Source organism: Notamacropus eugenii, chromosome 5 (genome assembly GCF_028372415.1).
Source record: "Notamacropus eugenii isolate mMacEug1 chromosome 5, mMacEug1.pri_v2, whole genome shotgun sequence".
Lineage (NCBI taxonomy): Eukaryota > Metazoa > Chordata > Mammalia > Diprotodontia > Macropodidae > Notamacropus > Notamacropus eugenii.
Genome location: NC_092876.1, coordinates 32,845,050 through 32,866,238, shown reverse-complemented (window position 1 = coordinate 32,866,238; position 21,189 = coordinate 32,845,050). Strand labels below are relative to the sequence as shown.

Here is a 21,189-nt window from a genome sequence, read left to right as displayed (position 1 = left end):
GAGACCTAGGGTCGAGATTGGATAGGAGTCAGGATAGGGCTGTGGTCCCTGATTTTTCAGCCAGGTCACTGGAATTTAGGTTTCCTGGGGAATGGGGAAAGCATATGGGGCTGGGGGGGGGGGGGGGGGGAACACAGGGGACACAGCAGCCAGCCCTTTAGTTTTCCAGGTTCATCCTGTTCCTGGCTGGGATCTGTGGGGAAGTCTAAGTACCTTGGGAGTACAAAGCTTTGACAGACAGCAAAGCGCTGAAGCACCGCATCTCAGAGGGCATGGCTCTCCAGCAGGGGCTCAGGGTCTGGCCCCTTCCCCTGCCTTGTCTCCACTCCCCAATAAATACACTGCTACTCTCCTAAGCAAGACCTTGAGGAGAAAATGGCAGCCGAGTACCCCAGGGCCTGGGGAAGCATTTCCCTTTTTTGGGAACTCTGGGGGGGACTCACTTCCATAGGGATCCAAGATCCCTGAAGCATCTCCCATTACTAAGATATACTACACATTGAAGCAGGCCCTCCTGTTCAGTCCTTGAATACTGGGAAAAAATCCAGGAAGGCTAAAATTTCATGAGAACAACCCGGTCCCCATGTGGCCCCAGGGCCACCAGGAGTAAAGATGCCACTGTATCCTCCCCAGGAAAGGGCCACCACAGCCCTGGCCAAACTTAAGGAGAGGGAGGTACCCTACACATTCTACTGCCAGTCCCTCCTCCCCAATATGTTAACATGTGCCAGGGGGAGCCAAGGGCACCCTGAGGGTGCCAGTGTGGAAACCAGCTCTTAGGTCATGGTCAGATTTTCTTCCCTTCCAAGGGGTTGGTCTCTGTCCTAAGAACCTTCACAGTGGGAGCTTCTTTCACCCTCCGCTCCCAACCCCATCATCTGGTCCACCTGGCACAGATCTGCTCCCCCTACCCCCTTCCTTAGAGGAGTATCTCAAGTCTTTGATTTCCTATCCTGCCCCAGGAAACCCTGATTGCCTCCTCTTGTTTTAACTGAGGGAACAGGCCAGACACGTCAAGGGCCAAGAGCACATGAGTTGGTCCAGGGGCACTGAAGGACTGGAGAAGTTTAAGGGTCAGAGGTTAAATGCACAGAGAAAAGCCCTGGTCCTGAAATCTCTAAGCACTTTACTGGGAGCAGGAATTTGTCACTTTAACAGTGAAAGGATGAAACCAATTCTTTTCAAGTCCAATAACTGTCTGGCTCTGTGCTTCTGCTCCAAACCTCAGCGTTCAGGCTCTTCGTCCTTGGGCCCGTGCCCAGCGAAGCTTCCACTGCTGGAGGGAGAGGCCATCCTGGTCCTGGAGCTCTTCGGGAAGTGCATTCTGCCCTGGCTGGTCCCACCTGGGGGCGAGATGGCAGGGACAGGCTAGGTCCCTGGAGGTCCTGGATCCTCCTTCCAGCCCAGGTCTGGAGCATCCCCTTCTCAGTTCTCCTCAGCCCCCACCCCGGGTCCCTCAGCACCAGGGCACCCCCTCTCACCAGTCCCCCACGGCCTTCAGTAGCTGGGGGATGTGGTCCAGTCCCTGTTCCATGAGCTCCTCGAGGCGATGCAGGATGGGCCCCAGGTGCTCTTGCTGCTTCTTCTCCTCAGATTCCTGGATCTGAAGTAGTTCTGGGGGGGGAGGGGAGGAAGCAATTCAACGTGACTCAGTGAGCATCCATTAACCCCTTCCACTGGGCAGGACCTCGTTTGGCAGTGGGATTTTCACATACACGATCCAGTCCCTACCCTCAAGGACTTTTCAGTCTAAAAGGCAGAAAAGTCTTGCAGAGAAACAAGGGAGAGTGAAAAGGTTGGAAAATAGAATAAGATGCAATGTTTTTGGAAAATTTAAGGAGGCAGATAACTTTTATCTGGGGAAACTGCTTCAGGTTTTACAAAGGAGATGGGAGCCTGGCCAAAGATGAGGAAGGACTGTCTTCTCTACAGGCAGATGGCATGGCCTGCACAAATAAATGCACAGGCACCAGCAAGTCTGGCTTGGCCATCATCATCAAATTCAACCTCCACAGAGCCAAGGAGTCCAAGGGGTCTTCTGAATCACAGCATTTCAGGTACTTCATTGTTTTGAGTTCACCTCCTCCAGATTAATCTGATTTTCATCTGCTGAGGTCTGGGCATTCAAAGTTGCACATGTGTGAAGAGCACTGCGTGGGCCATTTTTTTCCCACGAACCTTTGTGTTCTCCTTGACGCCTCCCTTTCCTTGACCTCAAACATCCCCTGGTGCTGGACCCCAGGCATTCTGCCTCTACACTATCCACACATGCATTTCTGCTGCCAAGAGCTAGCCATGTGGCAGAAGGAGGGGGTGTAGAGATCATCGAGGTGATTGGGCCTGAGGTGAAGGGGATTTCTGGCTGAGATGGCTGTCTATACTGAGGCCTACCCAACTCCTGGACACCTACTTCAGCAAAAACCTGAAATCTACTCCAGACTGAATAATGACCAAGAAATAGACTGAAAACTGCAAAAAGTGATTTCTTCCACCCCAAAACTGCACCAAAAGTCATCAGTCCACAGGCCATAGAAAAAGGGCCCATCAGCAGAGCAAGGAAGACTATACAGCCTTCTAGAACAACCAGAAAAGGGCCAGGGCCAAGGGCAGCCTGTATGGGCAGCCAGAATGAAGTGCTCCCCCCAAAAGCCCCAAACAGGAAGGGCCCTGAGAAGGGAGAATGTTGTTCAGACCAGGGTGCTGCAGGGCTCTGGGGTCCCTGGCCTGACTTGCCAAAGAGGCCTTGACGATCCAGAACTCTGGACCTTGGAAGAGCAGAGGGCTTTGGAAGGAGGTGGGGATGGGAACCCAGATAAACCAGGGTCAGACTAGGCAAGGCCGAACACTCCAGCCACAAGTACAGAGCTGTGCAGTGAGTATCCAGATTCCCACAAAGCCCCAGTTCAGGAGCTGCAGCTTTAGAGATGGAAAAAGAAAAAAGAAAACAACGAGTATCATAGATTACTACCAGTCTATAAATCTGGCCAGAAAAAAGAAAGAGTAACTCTGTTAACTGCAGGTGGAGATTCAAAGAAAAGCAATGGATTTTTCTACAGGGATGACTTGAATAATGAGAAAATGAAAAGATAAAAATAAAAGCTCTTTAAGAAAGAATAAATAGCTTAGAAGAGAAACAAGTAAATCTTACACCTGAAAACTAGAGTCCAAAGAGAAATTCATGACTCCATGAAACAGTAAAAAGTAGCAGAAGAAAATCGAAAGATTAAAAAAAGAAAATGAGGCTCTCAGACATCACAAACAGCTGGCTTGAAGAACAGATAAAGGAGAGATAACTGAAGAATCATTGTACTCTCTGAAAACCATGCTGTATTTGAAAGAAAAAAAAAAAGCCTGGACACGATATTCCAGGAAATCCTAAGTGAAAACTGCTCAGATCTATGAGAACCAGAGGGTGAAGTGAAAATATAAAGAACCCACCAATTGTTTCCTGAAAGGAATGTTCCATATCAAAGACAAAGTACTGACAGCATCCAAAAGGAAGAAATCCAAGCAGACCCAGATAACCACAATCAGGATCACACAAGAAAAGGGCAGTTTTTCTAAAAACAAAAGGAGATCCAAGAATACAACATTTCAAAAGTCAAAAGAGATAGGCTTACAACTAAGGATAATTTATCCAGCAAAACTGAATATAATCCTATAGGGAAAAAAATGGACCTATACTGGAACAGAAGACTGCACCATTTTTGTGGTAAGAGTCAGAGTTGAGTAGAAACTCTAGCATACAAACACAAGAGTGCAGAAAAACCTGGGAAGGTAAATGTACTTGAGGACTCAAAAGTATGATATAGTACTAACATTCTAAAGGGGAAAAGAAATGAATGTTGCTTCAGGACTTAATTTCATCAAAGGGAGTTAGTTAAAACACAGGGCCTGGGGATGAAATGTCCTGCTCTGAAAAGGAGAAAAAGAAGGAAGATACCAGTGTAGGCAGGGAGAAAAAAATAGGGGCAGTTGTTTCTCATGATTGGAGTGGATAAAAAGAAGTTTACAAACATGGTGGAAGGGGGAAAGGAGCAGTGGCAGATGAAACACACTTCTACCAGAGGCAGACAAAGGAGGGTTGAACATGCACAGTTGGGTTTAGAAATACTCCAGACTCAACAGGAGAACAAGTTGGGGTGAGGACAGGGGGAATAGGATAAAAGGGAGCATGACACAAGGGAGGGAAGTTCTGTAAGCAAAACAAACTTCCTGGCCCTGAAAAGGAGGAAACAGGAAAAAAAGGAAAGAATCAAGAGGAGGCCCACTCTCTGGAGAACAGCTGGACAAATTATGGCACGTCAGGATAAGGAGTTATTACCGGGCTGTGAAAACTGATGGGAGAGAGGATCACAGGGAACCCTCCGCATGAACTGATTAGAACTGGAGAACAGTGTGCACAAGGTTTGTCAAAACAGTGGCTGGCTAATTGGGTCCGAGGAAGGCCTAACCCAGCTCCTGGCAGGGAGGAGAAGGGTTCAGGGTGCAGAAAGACATGGACACTTCTGGAAGTGGCCACATGGGGTAGATTTGTTCTGCTTGACTAGGCTTATTTTTCACAGGGTTAGTTGGCTGGTTTGTTATTGTGTGGGACTGGGAGAGAGCGGAAGGGTGAGCAATACCGATTTTCCCCAAAGAGAGATTTTTTTATAATGGACAGAAAAGAACAGAAGGCAGTTCATAAGGAAACACAGACAAGTAGGAGGGTTTTGAAAGTCAGGTAGTGGCCTGAAATAGAGGGTCACAGTTTTGGAAATGTGTGTGTGTATGAAAATACTCTTTTTTGGGGTATTTAATTTCAAAAATTTTCAAAAAGGAAGGGTTGAGAGAGATTTGGACTCAAATTCCAGAAACTGAATTTTGGGAGAAAAATGTAGGAGTACGTGGAGCAGAGGAGAAAAAGGATCAAGGAAAAAGGACCTAAAAACTCCCAGGGGAGGAGAAAGGAAGTGATGGCAAAATGAAGGGTCAGAAGGTAAGATATAAGTCAAACCAACTGGGGAAACATAAGGTGTTAAGTGAGAGAAGAAGACAAAACAAAGAATGATAGAAGGATAAAGAGGTGAGCAGAGGACTTTGGCCAGGGTTCAGATCATCCCAAAGATGAGCTTCTCCATTATTGAAGAGCTTGGGAAAGGGGGCTGTGGCCGACCCTGTGCCTGCAGCATTTGGATTTCTGAAAGGGGCAGGTTCCTAAGGTTCAAACTGCAGGCAGGTCAGGCTCTTCTGGATCTAGAGAGAGTAAAGGTGAATGTCAAGGAGTTCATCTGGGGCTCACCTCTTGATAAGGGGCAAATCACCTGTTTTGGTAAAACCTGGAGAGCTAAGAGCAGGGTGCTACTTGTAAATCCAATTTTATCATACTGACAAATGTGAAAACCTGTTCTTAGCTACAGGTAGGGTAGCTGGGCAGCTCCTGCTCTAGGTCATTAGGAATGAGTGAGTGTCCCAATGGCCAATCCAATGGTCAATCCTGATGGTCTTCTCTGCTGTAGACCTCACTGACCACCCTCTTTTCTTCTCTTATAATCTATACAGAAGACTTTCCTTGAGATTTCAATTTCAAATCACTGGCCGTTAAACTGGATGTTCAAGTGGCATCTCAAACTATACGTGTTCACCTTTATTCTTTCCTAATCTTGTCCCTATTTCTGCCAAAAGTACCACCAAACAGTTCTAGTTCATAATCTCAGCATTATTCTTGACTCCAGCCTCCTTCTTTCTTACTGAATCCTGCCCTTTTCATGTCCACGATATCTCTTGCACTCATCCCTCCTCACATTCAGTCAAATCACTATCGCCTTGGGTCTCTCCCCACCTCATCCTCCCAAAGTGACTCTCCTTAAGAGAAGACCTGACTGTGTCCCTATCCCACTCAGACACCAATGGCTCCCTACTGCCCCCAAGTTCAAATAAAAACTCCTCAGTTTGATTTTAAAGTCTTTTCCAACATGGCCACAGCCTCTCACTTCATACCTTCTTCTTCCTGTCCTCTCTGGTCCAGCCAAACTGGCCCTCTGTTTGTTCCTGACACACAGTACTCATCTCCACCTCAGGACCTTTGCCCCAGACTCCCTGACTCCCTCTCTTCCTTCAATACTCAGCTCTGACACCATATTCTACAGGAAGCCTTTTCTGCTTCCCCTGACTGCAGTGCCCTCCTTCCCAAAATCCCTTGTTTGTTAGAGGCATACATACACATACTCTAATGTATATATATGGGATTCCGTCATTCTTTGATTTGTGTCCCTGGCACCTGGCATAATACCTGGCACCAAGTAGGTGTTTACCAAGTGAGAGATCACAGAGGGAGGGTAAGAGGAAGGGGTATGCAGTGGAAGTGGTCAGGAATTCCTTGCTGAGGGCTGGTGAGGATGATATTCAGCTTCAATTTTATAAGAAAAGAGAGGTCTATTGTGGTCTCTCTAAGGCATGTTTTAGCAGAGAACTTCCCAAGACTTGTAAAAACAGATTAGTAACTACCCACTTGAGGTGATTGACAAGGACACAAATGATACTGCTAGAAAACTTTGCCAAAAGTTATTCAAGCTTGGGAAAGAAACTGAAGACCCAAAGGCCATGGGTGGTGATTACATCACTGAAATCCCAAGAAGGAAAATGATGAAGAAGAAAACTATGGATCTGGAAAGTAAACCAATGGCTCAGAAGGACACTTGGATTTCTAAACCATAGCTTTAAACTATGACCGGAATGGAGGACATCTTGTAAGAGTGCATTTGCCCAGGAGGGCAGAGCCAAGATGGTGGAGAAAATCACACATTTCTGCAAAGCTTTCCCAACTGTCTAAAATTTTTAAAAAACCTGTCAAATCAAATTCAGACATGACCAAAATCAAATCAGAATGACTCATTTTTCTAGTTCAAAACGGTTTAAGAGGTCAGAAAGAGAGGTCAGTGGACAGTGTGGTGGGGACAGCACAGATTATAGACCTTGTAGGGCCTGGAGGCAGCAGCAGCTGTAATAGTAGTAGCACAAGGAAGCTAAACACCTGGTCAGACAGAGATTAGAGGGGATGGAGCCCTGTGCCAGCACCAGGCATGGAACCAGTTGCCATTTGGCAGTTCCTTTGCCCATTACCCAGTTCTAGGTTACAGTTCCAGAGTAGAGAGGAGTGGTTATGGTCTGCCATTGAGAGGGAGCAGAGTCCCTATCTCAGTATGGAGCTGAGCTCAGACCAGAACGGCAGTGATTAGAACTCTCCCCAGATCACACTACCTCAGAAGCACTGTAAACCTATATGCCCCCAGATCTAGCCACAGAAACTCAGACTGGCCATAGTCCCCAGAAGTGAGCAGAGCCCAATTCTAATATAAAGTCCAAAGTCAAGAAATAGGCTAGAAACATGAGCAAACAAAAAGAAACCTGACCATAATACTCTTATAAGCTCAAGAAACAAACTCAAAAGACATCTACAAGCAAAGTCGCAAAGAGAAAAAAAGCAGACTGGACACAGACCCAACAAGAATTCTTAGAAAAGCTAAAGAGAGATATTTAAAAAGAGCAAAAAACCAAAAGATTTAAAAAAATTAATTGAGGGTGGTAGAGGAAAAATTAGAAAAAGAAATGAGAGAGGTGGAGCCAAGGTGGCAGAGAGAAGCCAGGAAGCTGCCTGAGCTCTCCCCAGTTTCCCTCAGAAACATTAAATCAAGCCTCTAAATGGATTCTGGAGAGACAGAATCTATAAAAAGACGGAGTGAAACAATTTTCCAGCTTAAGATAACTTAGGACGTCAGGAAAGGTTTGTCTCACTTGGGTAAAAGGGGAGCACAGCCCAGTGCAGACGGTATTCAGGAAAGCCAGCAAGAGGCTCTTAGGTGCAGCACTGATCAGCAACCAAGGCCCCTCAATCCTGGCTCAGCAGCCACCTGTGAGGCCTCCAGCCCTAGCGCAGAAGGCAAGTTGCCAGCACCTGAGGTCCCAGTGCACAAAGCCAGTGACCAGGCCCCTGACCCCCAGCACAAGAAGCTTGGGACAGTGCCCCCTGTGCTCCAGCAGGAAAGTTCAACTTTAAAAGTCACAAAATAGGCAAACAAAATGAGCAGGATGCAAAAACGAACGCTAATGATAGAAATATGTGATAAGGGAAGATCAAAACACAACCTCAGAAGAGGACAATATTGTCAACATACCCACATCTGAAACCCCAAGGTGGTATATGAATTGGTCTCAAGCCCCTAAAGCCTTCTTGCAGTAGCTCAAAAAAAGATTTTAAAAGTAAAATAAGAGAGGTAGAAGAAAAACTGGGAAAAGAAATGAGAGGTATGCAAGAGAAAGTCAACAGCTTGAAAAAGGAACAAATACTAAAAAATACAACTGGTCAAATGGAAAAAAAATCCACTGAAGAAAACTTCTTAAAAAGTAGAATTGGAAAAGGAGGTACAGGAGGTACAGAAGCTAACTGAAGAAAATAAGTGCTTCTGACTGAGATCAGGATTGCTGCCCCTGCTTTTTTTTTTTTACATCAGCAGAAGCATAACTGATTCTGCTCTAGCCTTTTACCTTTGTTCTGCGTGTACGTATCCCTCTGCTTCAAATGTGTTTCTTATACACAACATATTGTAGGATGATGGTTTTCAGTCCATTCTGCTATCTACTTCCATCTTATGGGAGAGTTCATCCCATTCACAGTCATGATTACTATGTCTTTCCCTCCCTTCTATTTCCCCCAGTTTACACTTTTCTCTCTCTTTCTTTCCTTTCTTCCTCATCAGGCCTTCCTTAGTCTGCCCTCCTGATTTCAGACTCCCTCCCCTTTCCCTTACTACTTCTGTTTTCCTCTGACTCCCTTAACTTCTCCTCTAAAAACTGGGATGCTGTGCCACTTGGTACCTACATGTTTAGTACTGATATTACTTCACTGTCTGTGATACCTTTTAGCAAGATGTATTTTCCTTCCTTATCTTTTAATTAGGTCTATTTTTGCTTTTGCAGGGATAGCAATCCTGAAATCAGACAAAGCAAAAGCAAAAAATTAATTAAAAGAGATAAGGAAAATAAACTGAGTTGCAGGATGAAAGATAGCAAAACTATACTAGTAGGGGACCTCAACCTCCCCATCTCAAAACTAGATAAATCTAACCATAAAATAAACAAGAAAGAAGCTAAGGAGATGAATAGAATTTTAGAAAATTTAGATATGGTAGACATATGGAGAAAGCTGAATGGGGATATAAAGAAATATACGTTTTTCTCAGCAGTACATGGCACTCACACAAAAATTGACTGTGTATTAGGGCATAAAAACCTCACAATCCAGTGCAGAAAGGCAGAAATATTAAATGCATCCTCTTCAGATCATGATGCAATAAAAATTGTGTGTAATAAAGGGCCATGGATACGTAGACTACAAATTAATTGGAAACTAAATAATATAATCTTAAAGAATGAGTGAATCTAGCAATGCAAGGACCTAAAACATTCCCAAAGGACTCTTGAGGTGAAATGTCATCCACCTCCCGAGAAAGAACTATAGAACTGGAATGCAGAATGAAGCAGACTATTTTCTCTTGTATTATATTTTGTTTTGTTTTTTTCTCATGGTTTCTCCTATTTGTTTTAATTCTTCTGTGCAACATGACTAATGTGAAAATGTGTTTAGTAAGAATGTAGGTATAGAACCCATATAGGATTGCATGCCGTCTCAGGAAAGGAGGGGAGAGGCAGGGGAAAAGGAAGGGGAGAAAATTTCAGACTTATGGAAGTGATTGTTGAAAACTGAAAACAAATTAATTAAAAAAAGAATGAGTGAATCATAGAAACGATCAATAATTTCATCAAAGAGTATGACAATAATGAGACAACATATCAAAACTTATGGGATGTAGCCAAATCAGTTCTTAGGGGAAATTTTATATCTCTAAATGCTTACATGAATAAAACAGAGAAGGAGGAGATCAATGAAATGAGCATGCAACTAAAAGAGCTAGAAAAAGAACAAATTAAAAATCCCCAATTTAATATCAAATTAGAAATTTTGAAAATTAAAGGAGAGATTAATAAAATTGAAATTAAGAATACTATTGAGCTAATAAATAAAACTAAAAGCTGCTTTCATGAAAAAAAAACCTCAATCAATAAAATGGATAAACCTTTGGGTTAATTTGATGAAAAAAAAAAAAGAAAACCAAATTGCCACCACTAAAAATGAAAAGGAGAAATCACCACCAAAGAAGAAGAAATTAAAACAATAATTAGGAGCTATTTTGCCCAACTGTATGCCAATAAATCTGACAATCTAAGTGAAATGTATTAATATTTACGAAAGTATAAATTGCCTAGATTAACAGAAGAGGAGATAAAATACTTAATCTCATTTCAGAAAAAGAAATTGAACAAGCCATCAATGAAGTCCCTAAGAAAAAACCTCCAGGGTCAGACGGATTCACAAGGGAATCCCAAAAATATTTAAAGAACAATTCCCATTATTATATAAACTGTTTGGAAAACTAGAGGAAAAAATCCCACCGAACCCTTTCTATGATAAAGATACGGGGCTGACACGTGAGCCCGGGAGAGCCGGAACAGACAGAGCGTACTGTAGACTGATTTCCCTGATGAATGTTGTTGCAAAAATTTTAAATAAAATATTAGTAAAGAGACTACAGCAATTTATCATATGACCAGTTTATGTATGACTAGGGAGTTCTACCAGGAATGCAGGGCTAGTTCAATATCAGGAAAAGTATGAGCATAACTGACCATATCAACAACAAAAGTAACAGAAATCATATGATTATCTCAATAGATGCAGAAAATGCTTCTGATAAAATACAGCATCCATTCCAATGAAAAATACCAGAGAGCATAGGAGTAAATGGATTTTTCCTTAAAATGATAGAGCATTTATCTAAAACCATTATATGTATGTATATAATGCAAGAATTATACGTAATAAGGATAAGCTATAAGCTTTCCCAATCAGATCAGGGGTGAAACAAGGATGTCCAATATCACCAATGTTACCCAGTGCTGCATAAGAAATGTTAGCTTTATCAATATGAGAAGAAAAAGAAATTGAAGGAATTAGAATAGGCAATGAGGAAATAATGCTATCAGTTTTTGCAGATGGTATGATGGTACATTTAGAGAATCCTAGAGGATCAACTGAAAAAGTACTTGAAATAATGAACAACTTTTCAAAGTTGTAGGATGTAAAATTAACCCACATAGACCATTGGCATTTCTACATATTATTAACAAAACCCAGCAGCAAGAGATGGAAAGAGAAATTCCATTCAAAATAACTGTAGACAATATAAAATATTTGGGAGTCTATCTGACAAGACAAACTCAGGAACTATATGAACACAATTACAAAACACTTTTTACACAAATAAAGTCAGATCTAAATAATTAGAAAAATCACTTGCTCATGGGTAGGCTGAACTAATATAATAAAAATGACAATTCTACCTATGTTAATTTACTTATTCAGTGCCATACCAATCAAACTATCAACAAATTATCTTACAGAGCTAGAAAAAATAATAACAAAATTCATCTGGAAGAACAAAAGGTCAAGAACATCAAGGGAAATAATGAAAAAAAAAAAAGCAAAGAAAAGTGGTCTAGCCATAGCAGATCTAAAACTGTATTATAAAGCAGAAAGCTAAGAAACAGAATGGTGGATCAGTGGAACAGGTTAGATACACAAGACACAGTAGTCAATGACTATGGTAATCTACTGTTTGATAAACCCAAAGACTCCAGTTTCTGGGAAAAGAACTCACTATTTGACAAAAACTGCTAGGAAAACTGGAAAACAATATGGCAGAAACTAGACACAGACCTACATCTTACACTGTAAGCCAAGTTAAGGTCAAAATGGGTACCCAAACAAATCACCAAGAGTTTTACATATTACCATAAAATTCATCAGGAAGAAAAAGAAAGAGAAATTCCATTTAAAGTAACTTCAGACAATATAAAATACTTTGGAGTCAACTGCCAAGATACACACAGAACTGTATGAACACAATTACAAAACATTCACATAAAGAAATCTAAACAATTGGAAGAATATTAATCCGTCCTTCTGAGCCAATGTAATAAAAATGATAATACTACCTAGATTAATTTACTCATTCAGTGCCACACCAATCAAACTATCCAAGACTGATTTTAAAGGGCTAGAAAAAATAATAAAATTCATTAAAGGTCAAGAAAGTCAAGGAAATCAAGGAAAAAATAGTGAAGCAACATGGCCTCGCAGCACCACACCTCACACTGTAACTATATTATAAAGCAGGAATCATCCAAACAATCTGGTGTTGGCTAAGAAATAGAGTGGTTGATCAGTGAAATAGATTTGGCACATAATACACAGAAGTAAATGACCATAGTCATCCAGTGTTTGAAAAACCCAAAGATCTAGTCTACTGAGGCAAGAACTCACAATCTGACAAAAATTCCTGGGAAAATGGGGAAGCAGTCTTGTAGAAACTAGGCACAAACCAATATCCGACCCCATATACATCAAAATAAACTCAAAATGAGTACACAAGTTGAACATAAAGGGTGATATCATATGCAAATTATGGAAGTATGAAAAATTTTACCTGTCAGATCTATAGATAAGGGAAGAGTTTATGACCAAACGAGAGTGAGAGGACCATGGCATGTAAAATGGATAATTTTGACTACATTAAATTAGAAAGTGCTTGCACAAATAAAACCAATGCAGCCAAAATTAGAAGAGAAGCAGGGAAACAATATTATAGTAAGTTTCTTTGATAAAACTCTCATTTCTCAAATATTTAGGGAACAAATCCAAATTTATAAAACTAAGAGTCATTCCCCAATTGACTGAAACACTGCACAGTTCCCTGGGAATGAAACTCTAGAATGGAGCCATGAATGCTACTTCCTACAAGTCCTGATGTCTGACACCATCTCCCGAGGTTTGTCTCAGGCCACATAAACTTGATTTGGGCCTAGACTTTGGTCATCCTACTACCAGTGACATGTTAGCAGAGGCCAGACTAAGGAGTTTCTACTGCATCCTACTCACTTGGAACTGCCCCTGCTGCTCTGCCCTCCCTCATTACCTGTATCCCATCTGATGCCCAGTGTTCATTTTACCTCCATATTCTCTTAGTGCTACCCCTCACCCTGCATTTCACATAGGAACACAGGAAGCAGCTCCTAGGTGATGCACCTCTCCAGGGCTCCCTGGGCTTTCTCCCATCTCTATTACCTCTTTCTAGGCCAGACTTCTCCCTGATACCACCTAGTGCTGCCTTGGAGGCCTAGTGCCACTGTGGCCTTCAGGAGGTTTCCTTTGCTACTTTCCCCACCCGCTCTGCCTGTTTCTCAGCCCTCACCTGACCTCTCCTCTGCCCATGTAACTACATTATTTGTAGCTTTTTGAGAGCAGGATCTACGCCCTATCTAGCTTTTGTGCCTCATATATAAGGGGGCTCAGGAATGTCTGTTGCATGGACTGAATTCCTGTGGACACCAGGCAGCTGCTAAAGGCTCCTAAGCAGGAGAAGGGTCCAGCCAGATCTGTGCCCTTGGACAAGTACAGGGCAGACTGGAGAGGGGAGAGCCCTGAGACGGGCCGGACTCTAACCAGGAAGGGGTGCTTCCCATGGCCAGTAACTGGGGATGCATGGTGACTGGCAGCTATCCCTGGTGCCTGGGCCTCTCACCCTGGGTGGATGGTCCTGGGGGCAGATCCTGCTGTAGGCACATCAGCATGCCACGCCTGTGACTCAGCTGGTCCTGAAGAAACAGCCAATCCTGGCGCAGGGAGACTGCCTGGTGGAAGAGGAATTCTGGGGCCTGGGGAGGAGAGGTTCAGTGAGGCTGGGAGGACACCAGTGGAAAGTGGAGGGGGGCTTGGGCTGGACTCACCTTGCCTGAGGGCAGTCCCAGGTCCTGGCTCAGATGGATGAGGTTCTGGGATCCAGGACATGCTGGATGCAGAGAGTAGACAGATGGGAGGACAGCTGGAAGGGGCTGTGTCCTGGAGGAGGGAGGTATGAGAATGGTTACACAGGACAGGGCCACAGAGCCAAACATGGCTCACAGTAGTGGGGGAGTTGGAGGGGGTCTCTAAGCCCAGGGATCAGCAGTTGGGAAGGAGGAGAGGAGGAAATCTTCTGAGACATATTCTCACCCCTCTGGATGGCGCCGCAGCAGGGGATTGAGCTCCAGGCCCAGCAGCCACTGGGTTTCTTCCTCCAATCTGCCCAGTAAATTCTGGGCCTGCAACCCCACAGCTTCTGCAGCTGGAACCACTTTCCTTTGGGCCAAAGACTGTACCTAGAGAGGTAGAAGATGAAGCATCAGAAAGGCATATTCCCAGCCCCAACCACCCTTGAGTCTTCAAGCCCAAGGACTAAGATCCCAGTCCCTCATCCCCTGCCTCCTGAGGACACCCCCTAGCCAGAACTTCCTCTCTCATTTCCCTGGGACCTCAGGATCCCTTTCCCCTAAATCCCAAACCCTAGGCCTGCAGCCTCTCACCTCTCCTGGGCTCTTCTGAAGGTGACTCTTGCTGACAGAATTCCCCTTGATCAGTACCCGGATCCGCTCCTGGGTCTCCTCCTGGGGACACACCTAGGCTTAGGACAGAGTGGTGATGGTAGGGGCCCTGCTACCCCCCCAAGTCAGGTGATATCTGCTCACCACTCGCTGCTGCCAGTTCACAATGCGCTGCCGTTTGGCTTGGAGCTCCCAAAGTTCCTGCTGTCTCTGTTCGGCCTCCTCCTTTAGGCTCTGGCTCTGAGCTCTCAGAGAGTTACGGGTACCCTGGAGTGCAGCCACCTGCAGCCCCAGGGACAAGGCTTGGCTGAAGGAGGAAAGACCTGGGGATGAGAACTAGACACACACACACACACACACACACACACACACACACACACGCAGTCATCTCACCAAACCTCCTGTGACCCTGTCACTCTCTGTGCCACTTTCTTCATTAGGCCCTGGAGTCTCTCCGCCAAGGCTTGACTTTGCTGTAGAAGAGGGCCCCGCTTTGAAGTCAGCACCCCTACAGCTCGCCAACCCTCCTGGGGGTGGGGAAGAGGGAAGAAAACCCCAAAGTTAGGGAAGTCACAGGGAATCCCAGAGCCCTGATAGCCCAAGAAACCTTCTTGCAAGGAGGGGGAAACAGAGCTGCCACCTTGCCTAACTTCCCTCCTTGTTGGGTCACCCCATTACCTGGATAAGGTGAGTCAGGGAAGACAGGGCTGGAGACTCTGGCACATCATCCAGCTGTACCCTACTCAATGACAAGAAGAATCAGAGGACTGGAAGGAAACCTCCGCCTCCATCCTCTCCCACCACGGGTGGCTCCTACCTATGTATCTCACCATCCCACTGATCAGTTAGCATCTGCAGCTCGGCTGTCTGCCTTGAAGCCAGGTGCTCCAGAGCCCCCAGGATGTGGGCGGGAGGGTAGGAAGCCATCAGCACCTGGTGCGGGGAGGGAGTGATCATGGGGCAGAGCAGTGGTGGGGAAAGCAAGACTGGATCCTTCCTGGGGCAGGAACACCCTCCAGTTTTGGCTCCCCAGGCTCCTCTCCCACCCAGAGTCCTACTCACCTCCATTTCACTGAACCACTGCCTGTGGGTGGTGGCAAACAAGTCGTCCTGGGTAGTCCTGAGGGAAGATGGTGTTTAGAGGAAGGGAGATGTGGCCACACACAGGCCATTTCTAGGGCTTGGGAGTGGGGAAGGCAGGGGGTAACTCACAAAGTCCTTGGATCAGAATGAGGGGTCAGTAGAGTCTGGAGGAACTGAGTACGCAGGGTACAGACCCTCATGACCTCTCGCTAAAAAGAGAGTAAGCAGGAGTGAGGGAAGCTGCTGCCTCAGAGCACAGACCACTGCCACTTGAAGGGTGTGCCCCACCTCCACTCTGAGAACACTTACCAGGACATCTGGCTCCAGGCCCAAGAGCATGGGTGTAGGAGGCCCAAAGGCTACATCTGCTTTTGCTTTCCTGGAGAAGAAAAGTTTTGTGGAAGTGGGGAAGATCTTGGCTTCAGACCTCCGGGATTAGAGGTGAGGGGACAGGGCCCACCTTGCCATGTCCTGCAGGTGGCTGAGCTGGCCTTGGAGCCGCTGGGTCTGGTCCCTGAGGTGTCGCTGCTGCCGTCGGGCAGCTACTGCTCGTGCCCGGAGGAGCAAAGTCTTGCCCTGGGCATCCCGGATCTGCTTCAGGATGAGCTCCTGGGTCATGGCTGGAGAAGGAGCAGGGCCACAAGGCACTTAGTGAATCCCAAGGACTCTTTCCTATTCTGAGACCTTCCTGAGTCCCCATATGGTGGCTCACCCTGGGCAACAGCCTCTCGCTCAGCCAGCTCCAGGCTCAGGTCCATTTCTCCAATCTCTGCCCGTACCCTCATTAGAGCTGCCTCCAGCTCTCGCCTCCGGCTGGCCTACTGAGCAACAGGGATCAGGGGCTGCCTTCCCCCTCCCCTGTGGAGCCTCCCACTCTGGTCCTAGGTTCTGTCCAGGGTCAGAGGACTGCTTTCAAAGGACAACGTGCTGCTATCCCCAAAGGCCTCTATATAACTGCACATGGTCCACTTTGTGGCCAGGGATTATTTGGATGTCTTGTGACTTTAGTGCCTGGCACTTAATCAAGGCCTGTGAATGAATTGGTCCCTGCAGAAGTGAGAGAGGGCAGAGGACTAACCCTAACCCCCTCCTCCTGAGCAGCACCCAGCCCAGGCCTAGGCACTCTGTCCTCTCACCTCTGGGCTTTCCTGATGGTTGTACCTGCAAGGAATCAGAGGTTAAGGAATTAAATAGGGATGTGCTGGAGGGAGAGGAGGGTAGGGGACACAAGACAAGGGCAGAGACAAAGCAAGGTCATAGAAAGTGTGGCTGGGGAAGGGCTGACCACAGGAGGGCCAGCAGAGACAATTTCTGGATGGGGGAAAGACCAACTTGGAGAGGGAGAAAGGACAATAACTGGCAAACCCCAATAAATGAAGGGGGGGACACCCTGCTAAGCAAGAGTTCATCTGGAGGACCTTCTGAGGCCCACTACCCTCTTTCATTCCACTGCAGATGCTGCCCCCTGACACCTTCACTCAAAGGCTCCCTCCCCCTCCTCTTTCCAGCTGTTCCAGACAGGGCTGCCAGGACAAAGGCTCAGGGAATCTAGGGCAAGGAGGGCCAGGTGGGAAGCGGGGTCTGGAAGATACCACAAGAGGTTCCCACGAATCTTCCTCACGGTCCTGGAGTGAAGCAAAAAAATATAAAGGGCAAGCTTGGCATGAGACTTTTCTCTCCCAGAAGGGACCCTCCTTCCCCACCCCTTCTCCCACTGAGTTTCCCTCACCTCTGGCTATGGATCCTCTGGGTCAGAAAGGTCCAGATATCAGCCATGGGGCCCATACACATTCTGAGGAAGTAGGGTTAAAAGAGAAGACATGAGGCCAGAAAAGAAAAGGTACTGGGGAGACTGAGAGGCTGAAGTCAGGAGACTAAGGGTGCTGAAAAAATATGAGGGACAAGTAAGATCAAGTGGAAATCCTAAGTTAAAGAGACAGAGCGGATCTTTTCTTTTTTAAGGCAATCAGGGTTAAGTGACTTGCCCAGGGTCACACAACTAGCATCTGAGGCTAGATTTGAACTCAGGTCTGATGATCTATCCTCTGCACCACCGAGCCGCCACCAAAGCTGAGACAAGATGGAGCCAATGATCAGAATATGGCTTATTCAAAAGGAACAGATGAGAAAAGCACTCGGGCTGGGTTGGAAATAGCATTGTATAATGTAATCTACTTATGGGAGGAAACCTAGGATCCATTGGGGATGGTAGATAGCATCTGGTGGACAGCACCAGAGAAACAAAGGTGATACAACCACCATCCAGCACTTAGCACAAAGTAGGTGCTTAATAAGTACTGACTGAACTAGACAGGAAAAGCTCATGTGTCTGGCACAGAGCCCTGACATAGTTATCAGGGAGAAGTTTGCCTTAATGACAAAAGGGGAACTGCTAATTCTGGACCTAATTATCCTTATCAAGGAGGAAATTATGGGAAGCTTGGTGGATAAATGACTACTCTGGCTTAGACTCTGTCTGACCTTCCTCTCCTCAATCACAAAATCTAACAGGCACTGGATTTGAGGAGAACAGATTTCAGTTATACAGGCTATAGGGTTTTGTAGCCTGAAATTCTATTGAGGAAATATACTTGGTGGAAAACACTATGGATTTATTTGGTTTTCTTTTTTTAACACTATTTTGGAGAAAAGAGGCCCAAGGAAAGAACAGGAACCATCACTTGTAGTGATGGGATAATGCATATAAGCAATGGAAAGAAGGTAGAATTACTTAACTCTTAATTTGCTTTTTTTTTTTTTTTTGGCCAAAGAGAGTGATCTTTGGACTGGAAAGGGCAAAAGACTAATAAAGAACTGATTTCTGAGACAGGCAAGGAGCCAGTGAGAAAGCTTGGCTTGCATCTGAGTTACATCTTAGGGTGGTTAAAGGATTGGTAAATGGGACAGATGAGCTGGTATCACTGATTTGGGAAAGGCTGTGGAGGACAGAAAAGGTGCTATTGGGCTGGAAAAGGGGAAACACCTCTATTTTCATAAAAGAGACAAGAATGGAGCCTGAAAATTCCAGAATATATAAAGGGAAGGCTTGTTGACACTGAGAACGGGAAGGAAGCGAGCTATATTGAGAGCCAATATGGCTCCATTCGGAATAGATCAGGTGAAAATGACTGTTTGCTTTTCTGACAAGGTTGCTGGGTTGTACGATCAGAACACTGTGGTAGATATATTTTACCTAGACTTCAGTAAAGCAATGAATAAAACTTCTCATGCTGTTCTCGTAAGCAAGGTAGATATGTGGGGGCTGGACAATGCCACATTTTGGTGGATTTCAAAATGGCTGAATGAAGAGTGGGAAACCTGTGGCCTCAAGGCAAAAACATGGCCCTTTGACTGAATCCAAACTTCACAGAATAAATCCCCTCAATAAAAGAATTTGTTCTGTAAAACTTGGATTCAGTCAAAAGGTTGCTCTCAAGGACAGAGAAGGCTACCCCTGTGCCGAGACCTAAAAAATAATTATTCATGGTTCAATATCATTCATTCTTCATCTGTAAGATGAAGGGGTTGGCTAGATGACTTTAAGCTGCATTCCAAAGAACTTGGAAGGAAGTCCTTGGGTAGTGTTTCATGGACCCTTCTTTGAACTTAGATAAATAAATGGCCTGCTTATCCAGTCTGCAGATGACACAGTCAGCAGGGATGACCAGCATGATGGATGATAAAGTCAGGAGCCAAACATCCTGCCCAGTTCAAAGAAGTTTATAAAATAAGGAGGTTTGATGAGATAGCTTCTAAGGTTCCTGTGACCTTATTACTTGTCCCTGGTTACACAGCTAGTATAAGTCAGAAGGAAAACTTGAATTCTAATCTCTCGGGTTCAAAAACTTAAAGAGTGTGGTTAAGGAGATGAGATTAGTTGGCTAGAAAGCTGTTTGTCTGAAAAAGAGCTGGGGATTTTATTGGGCTGCAAGGTGGAGAAGGAATGACAGCAGGAAGAAAAAGGCTAATTCAACCTTAGGCTGCATCAAGAGAGATGCCTTTAACAAGGGAAGTGATGGGTTCTGCCTTGCTGTGCCCTGCCCTGCTCAGACCACAAATGGAACATTAAGCTTCATTTTGAGGACACCGAGAAGCTGGAGTACTTCCAGAACTATAAGGGGCTATTTATCCCTTGCAATTTTCCCCACCTCCACCCTAAAATAGAATTCAATTCACCAAAATTTATTGAAGCCCAGGATTATTTTCCTTTGCTCTTTCTCCTTCCTGTTGCCTGGCACAACAATGAATACAGAAGATGTTTCACGTTCCCTGAATTTACATAGCGCTCTGAGGGTGGCAAAGCCATTTAAACGCAGCTTCATTTCAAACAACCAACAAACCATCCATTAGGGGGCTGCAGTTACGGGACAGCCACGGTACTAGGTTCGGTCAGGGGAGCTCACGCGGGCCAAGGAGACAACAGATCCCCAGGAGGGAGGGCAGGGGCCCGGGGCTGATGGAAGTGAGAACGTTCAGCCCGGAGAAGGGGGGGATCCGAGGGAAACAAGGCCCCCGTCGCCCAGTATTGGGAGGGGAGCCAGGCAGGTATTAGAGATCAGGGAGAGCCCCCGGACAACCGGGGTGGGGGAGGGGCGAGCTTCCCGTCCAATCAGGGTGGGACAGGGGCGAAGTAGGGGGGGGAGGGGCTCCCATGCAGATCCGGGCCTGGACCCTCTGGAGGTCGGAGATTCTGCGAGGGGTCGCGCAGACGGCGGGGGCGGGAGGGCACGAAAGGGGGTCCACGATGCCGGGGAAGAGGGGGCTGGGATGGGGTGGGGGCGCTGCAGGGAGGGTCCGCACTTGGGGGGAAGGGAGCGCTGGGGGCGGGTCCGCACTGCGGGGTGGGGGTGGGGCCGGCTGGGAGGCCCACGCTGCCGGGGAGGGGGGACTCTCACCTGCGCAGCGCAGGCTCGGGGGGCAGCAGGGAGGTCGGGCACCCCATCTCTCCGGCCGCCCAGCGCCCCACCTCTTGCGCCAGGCTCGCGGGGTCCATGGCGGCGTCGCTCCCGCTCTCGCGCTCGAATTCCGGGCGCCGGCGGGTGACGTCACGGGGAGGGGGCGGGACCTTCAGAGGAGACTCTCCTGGTTGGCCCGGGCGCGCTCTTGACGTCACCGGTTGCTGAGCAGGACTCCTCCCAGGTCCGGGAAGGCTGTTTGTGGTTTTGCATCTCCCGGAGAAGAAGAGGGAGGAGAAGAGGGAGGGGGAGGGGAAGGGGGAACATCCTCGGGGGAGGAGCACCCGCTTTTCTGCTCCCCCTCCCCTCCAGTGACTGGCCAGCGTCCTGTCCACATGCCGTCCCCCTTAAACGATGGCCCCCCCCCCCCAACCCTCCTCCCTTCCGAGCCCCCCCTCCCCCCTGCTGCCCACGTGGCCCTCCCAAATAGTGCGGAGGGCTGACCGGTCACCCCCTGCTCAGTCAACTGCAGTGGCCCCTGTTTTATCTCCGGGGTGTTTGGCGATCAGTGCCCATCACAACCTGGCCCCGTCTTTTCCAGTCATTTTAACATTCAGTTTTATTTGAACAACTGCAAGGTATTCAAAGGTGTGCAACAGGCTACAGAAAAGAAAATGAGAAAGAAGTACACTGTATT

At 46.4% G+C, this 21,189-nt stretch overlaps 1 protein-coding gene across 3 annotated transcripts; it reads right to left on the bottom strand.

Annotated features, from left to right (window-relative positions):
- Positions 1–1,109: 1,109 nt before the first annotated feature.
- Positions 1,110–20,644, bottom strand: HAUS5 (HAUS augmin like complex subunit 5). 3 transcript variants are annotated; one of them, XM_072616284.1, is made up of 19 exons: positions 20,493–20,644; positions 17,327–17,389; positions 17,190–17,222; positions 16,734–16,758; positions 16,310–16,415; positions 16,058–16,217; positions 15,907–15,976; positions 15,727–15,806; positions 15,577–15,634; positions 15,332–15,447; positions 15,193–15,253; positions 14,908–15,041; positions 14,659–14,821; positions 14,497–14,577; positions 14,147–14,292; positions 13,882–13,993; positions 13,677–13,809; positions 1,482–1,614; positions 1,110–1,343 (listed from the first exon to the last, which is right to left on the bottom strand). In XM_072616284.1, the coding sequence occupies exons 1-19, from the start codon at positions 20,588–20,590 to the stop codon at positions 1,232–1,234; spliced, it is 1,884 nt and encodes a 627-aa protein (XP_072472385.1). In that variant the 5' UTR covers positions 20,591–20,644; the 3' UTR covers positions 1,110–1,231. The 3 variants fall into 3 exon arrangements, with proteins under 3 accessions (XP_072472385.1, XP_072472384.1, XP_072472386.1); XM_072616283.1 differs by having other exon boundaries at positions 15,332–15,634; XM_072616285.1 differs by lacking the exons at positions 17,190–17,222; positions 17,327–17,389; positions 20,493–20,644 and having other exon boundaries at positions 15,332–15,634; positions 16,310–16,418; positions 16,734–17,076.
- Positions 20,645–21,189: the final 545 nt, after the last annotated feature.

Coding starts and splice junctions, on each gene's coding strand:
- HAUS5 (XM_072616283.1), bottom strand. CDS start 20,590: ATGGACCCCGCGAGCCTGGCGCAAGAGGTGGGGCGCTGGGCGGCCGGA. Junction 15,254..15,331: donor TGGGATGGTGAGATACATAG/GTAGGAGCCACC, acceptor GTCATTGAGTAG/GGTACAGCTGGATGATGTGC. Junction 13,994..14,146: donor CTGCGGCGCCATCCAGAGGG/GTGAGAATATGT, acceptor TCCCTCCTCCAG/GACACAGCCCCTTCCAGCTG.